A 5,082-nucleotide genomic window follows, 5' to 3' on the forward strand; every position below is an offset into this window, starting at 1 on the left:
GACCTTGGGGCCGTCGGTGCTCGCGCCCCGCGGTGAACCGGGGTGCCCGCGCGGACGGGGAGGCGGGGGTCCTGCGGGAGGAGGCGCGCGGGGCGGGGGAGCGCGTTCGGGCTCCCAGATAGAAGCGTCAGGGAAGCCGCCGGCCGCTTTCGCTTTCGCTGTCCTCCGGGCTGCGGGGCTGTCACCCCGGAGCGGGCTGGGGGCCCCGCGGAGCCCGGGCAGCGCCCCGAGAGGGTGCGGGCGCGGCCGCCCCCCGCACGGCGTCTCATCGCCCGGGGACTCGCGCCCGCGTTGCTTGTGGGTTGGGCGAATCCGCGATGCCGTCCGGGGAGACCCCGAGGCTCCTGCTCGCCCAGGTGCGCCCTTCCCGGTCCCCCCAGGTGGGGCAGATGGGACCCGGAGGCCACCAGCTTCCCCCGGCACCGCCAGCGCTCTTGGCTGGGCGGGCTCGTGGCAGGGCCCTCTAGCATGGGCGCAGCTTAGCGCTCTGGCCCGTTATGCGCGGAAAGTCGCGGTGCGTGGAAAGCGCGCGGGGCACGGTCCTGCGGGCAGAGGGTGTGCGCGTGGGGTGGGGGTAGCGGAGAAAACTTCCCTTCCCTGCGGGTTGGCAAGTGGGAAGTAGGATGCAGAAGTGAAACCCAGGCACAGGACTTAGACCTGGGATTGAGTCTCGGGTCTGCTCTTAATTGTGTGACGTAGAGTAAGTCATTTCTTGTCTATGCCTCACTTTCCTCAAATGAACCAAGGAACTTTGAGGCCTTTGGCTCAACCGGAGTGGAAGGAGCGCAGCCTTATCCTCCACCCTCCCTTAAATCTGTCCCTGGCCCGGAAAAGTGAGCTCGGACTTGGCAGTCAAACCCTCTGCTGGTACAGTTCTCGTCCCCTGGCTGCAGGGCTGTCTGACTAAAATTCCTGCAGAGAGACGTTTCTTCGAATCGCAGTGTGCGCCTTGCTGCTGTCCGCTTTCACCCGTCCGTGCTAAGCCCTGAGCTCCTTGTGGAGTCCCCTCGCTCTGTAAATTTTGAGAGCTCCCTTCTGATTAAGCAGGGGCGCAGGGAGCGGAGTCCACGCCTGATCTTGTTCCCGAGTCCCCAGGAACTTGTGCTGCGTCAGGGCTGCGCTGCGTGGGCACGCACAACCGGTGTGCGCGGTGGCGCCCTTTGTGGCCTCTCTTTACAGTGGAAAGCTGGAGTTTGGGGATATTGTCCTTTCTGTGCTGCATCACAGACAGGTTCTGACATCCCCTGTAGCTGAGGCAAATAATAAAGTGAAAAGATGGAGGGGGTAAAAAACGGTACCGAGGTCAGCTCCAGCCCGAATGACTGCGTGACCTTGAACCAGTCGCCTGAGCGCGGGCGCTGAGAACGTCTCCTCTCCTGTGACACCAGGGCTCAGGGCCCTTCCTGCGCTGACGGTTCGTGCTCTGTCTCCGCAGACAACCATCATGGCTGTGGAGTTTGACGGCGGCGTCGTGCTGGGTTCCGACTCCCGGGTCTCTGCGGGGTGAGTACCTGCGAAGATGCGCGCCTTCGGGAGGATGCCGACGACGGGCCCCCAACGCACACTTTCCTTACCCATCTGTGAACGATCTGTTAGACTGGACCTTTGAGGAAATTCTAATGTCGATGACTCCTTCAGAGGAGCAAGTGTACTATGGCGTTGGCAGATGCGTGAGTGTCTGAATTCGTGAGGAGGACCCTGGGTCTGGATGCTTATGTGACCCGTCCCTGTGGTGAGCAGGGTTTGTGTAAGGAGCAGGGTCGGAAGATGCATAGGAGGTTGGTTTTTGCTTCCATCAGCTTACAGATTAAAAAAAAAAAAAAAAAAAAAAAATTCTGTCAAGCAGATACCTCACTTCTCACTTACCACACTTTGAACTAATTTTGACTCTTCTCGATTTCTAGTCAGGTTCCTCACGTGTAACAAAAAAGTGCATGGGATTAGATCCACATTACTACATTGTGTTCCTTAGAATATGATGTAATTCAGGATAACTAATAGCAAAGAAAGACTGATAAGATGCACACTCAACTCAGTGCTTTTTGCTCTGTTGCAAAATCTAAGCCTGGAAAAGTCTAGGTGTGAAAGTCTACTTTTGACTAATGTAGTGATTAGTTTATCTGAGATGTGTTTGCTTTCGTCCTTCACCCAAGCATTACATTTCAAACTATCCTCTTGCCAGATAAACTTGAGAAACATGGCATCGTTAACCTCAAACATTCCCGAAAGTCTAATGTCGATGACTGCTGGCTCCTTTCCACAGACAGGCAGTGGTGAACCGAGTGTTTGACAAGCTGTCCCCGCTACACAAGCACATCTACTGTGCCATCTCCGGTTCAGCTGCTGATGCCCAGGCTGTGGTTGACTTGGCTGCCTACCAGCTGGAGCTGCATGGGTATGAAGCGAGGCTCTAGCTCCTGACTCCCCACCCGCTCCAGCTCCCCAACTGCAGAGCCCTTTGGTGTTCCCCATCCCGGGACACTGTTTCGGCTTCTGCTTTTGTGAGCTTTGAGCTAACGCCTGACACTCGGCCGGTTTGTGCACGCAAAGTGGAGATGATAGTACCTACCCTCCCTTACCAGGTGGCTGTGTGGAAGGTCAAATGACATATTAAAAAACTGTAAATCACTATCCTCATATAAATAATCAGGGAGAAAGTGGTGATATGGCCCCGTAATATCAGGCAATTACCATGTGCAAAGCTAAGGCCACTGACGTGCCTCACCCATGCGGGCAGGGCAGATGAGTGGTTGCCTCAGCCAGGAGAGGACTGTGTCTTTGGGAGGTGGGTGTGTGGGGCAGAGGGAAGAGGGTGAATGACTGAAAGCTTCTTACCAGTTGGCTGGGGTAGACTGTGGGAGGGGCGCACGAGTTGGAACTACTGCAGCTGTAGGTTCAAGTGCCATGTGGCGGGGAGGAGGATAAGAACATTCTGTGGACTGTTATTCCTAACATCCCCCCAGGACGGAACTGGAAGAAGCACCCCTCGTTCTGGCTGCTGCGAACGTGGTGAAGAACATTACCTACAAATACCGGGAGGAGTTGTTGGCACATCTCATTATAGCTGGCTGGGACCAACGTGAAGGGGGCCAGGTGAGTCCTGCTCAAGGCAGCCCCTCCTTGGGGTTTCCCACTCTCCCGTGCAGGGGGTAGAGGCCATGTATCATGCTAAGAATGAGTTCCTCGAAAAGCTGTGTGCAGTCTCAACTGTTAGAGATGAGACAGTAGGACTTCACTGCCAGGCACAGACACCACCAGCTTGATTTAGGGAAAGAGCAGCTGGATGATTCTCTAGACTGATGCAAGATGCCTCCCTCAGGTCTACGGGACCCTGGGCGGGATGCTGACTCGACAGCCTTTCATCGTGTGTGGCTCTGGCAGCACCTACATCCATGGCTATGTGGACGCGGCGTACAAACCAGGCATGACCCCTGAGGAGTGCAGGCGCTTCACCACGGACGGTAACTAACACAGCGGGAGTTCCCTAGGAGGGTCTCCACACATGGGAAGGAAGTAGATTACAAGGAGGAGGAAGAGGGCTGCTTGGCTCACCATTTCATTCGATGTCCAAACTGGGACGCTTCAGAGAGGGAAAGGGGGACAGGATAAGTGCCGGACTAGAAGGGACTTTGGGACAACAGGGATAAACTAGGACTACTCTGAGTAAGCCCAGTAGGATATGTGGTCACCATAAGAACTGTGGTGTGTTGGGTGTGCTTGAGTCGGCTTCTGAGGGTTGATCCTTAAAAATCCAAGGCTGTGGGAGCTGCTTACACACCTGTCGGTGTGTTGAAAATCCATCACGGCAGTATCTGTACCATGGAAGCGAGCAGATGCTGCATACAAAGGCTTTTGCTTTTTAAGTACACCACTAAATATGCCTCTCTGGAAGACGGGTTTTAAGGCGGAAGTGGTGGTCAGCGTGAGGACCGGAGGGGAAGGAATGAGTTTTAAAGCTAAGCCGCTCTCTCCTCCTCTCTCCAACTTGAAACGCTCTGCAGCTGTCGCTCTGGCCATGGGCCGGGATTGCTCCAGCGGGGGTGTCATCTACCTGGTCACTGTCACGGCTGCTGGTGTGGACCATCGAGTAATCTTGGGGAAAGAGATGCCAAAATTCTACGACGAGTGAGCCTCCCTCCAGCTCCCCTTTCTTGTTTGTAATAAACTCGCTGGGACAAGAAGCTGGTATGGTCCATGGGAAGAGGGTGTCAGGGAGGAGCTTAGGGGAGGGGAATTCTTCCCACCCAGACTTCAGCGGGCCCTGTTTACGCTTTTGCCCCAGGTCTGAAACATCTTTCCCAGAGAAAGGAGAGAGGGGAGCACTGGGGTTAGAAAGAGCCCTGTGCATGACAGGTCACTGTGTATTGAGTGACTTTTAAATATTATGAGTCGTAAAAATTCTCCCAGAGCTTCTATGTAGCTTAGCAGGAAAGTCCATGCTGGCACATAGGAGGCCCGAGGTTCAATCCTAGCACTAAAAAACAAACAAAAAAAGCTCATCCTGAGGCTCAGGGATGAGGGTGCGGAAGAGCAGCCCTACGCATTTTTTCACTGACAGGAAGTTGCCACAGACGCTGAGTAACTGTTAAACAAAGCGGAGGCCCGGGCCTATCTTGCCACGCACTTCCTGTGAGCCCGTTTTCTCTCTGTCAAAGCACTGAGTGATCTCTTAGGGAGTTTACAGCTCCGGCAGTCAGCGCCGTTTGCTAATAAGTGAACTCTTAGCGAGTGAACTCTTGCTAGTAAATGAATTTTCAAGAGAAACACAACTGGGATCTCGGGCCAGATCTACAAATTCAGAGTTCTCTGGAACAACCCTATGCCCTTGGGAGTGTGGGGGGGAAACAAATCCACTCACAAAAGTCTCAAGATGTTTCTAGCCTTGCTATTAAGTTTATTTTGAATTTTAAAATAATAGTTTAAAAGCCGACCCCTCCCGTTGATCATGACTAGAAACTCAGAGGACTCTGGAAGTAAACAAAAGCAGGGGCGGGGCTGGGGATTTAGCTCAGCGGCAAAAGCGCCTGCCTGGCAAGCGCAAGGTCGTGAGTTCGGTTCCCGGTACCGGAGAAAAACCAAAAA

At 54.3% G+C, this 5,082-nt stretch overlaps 1 protein-coding gene across 1 annotated transcript; it reads left to right on the forward strand.

Annotated features, from left to right (window-relative positions):
- Positions 1-1,441: 1,441 nt before the first annotated feature.
- Positions 1,442-4,181, forward strand: Psmb9 (proteasome subunit beta 9; the record flags this gene model as incomplete). The annotated part of the gene is given in 5 exon segments (XM_005389459.2): positions 1,442-1,503; positions 2,264-2,395; positions 2,964-3,093; positions 3,320-3,461; positions 4,002-4,181. Coding segments are annotated over 5 exon segments (594 nt in total), but the record flags the coding sequence as incomplete, so codon positions are not given.
- Positions 4,182-5,082: the final 901 nt, after the last annotated feature.

Source organism: Chinchilla lanigera, unplaced genomic scaffold (assembly GCF_000276665.1).
Source record: "Chinchilla lanigera isolate Chin_1 unplaced genomic scaffold, ChiLan1.0 scaffold00036, whole genome shotgun sequence".
In the NCBI taxonomy this organism is placed as follows: Eukaryota; Metazoa; Chordata; class Mammalia; order Rodentia; family Chinchillidae; genus Chinchilla; species Chinchilla lanigera.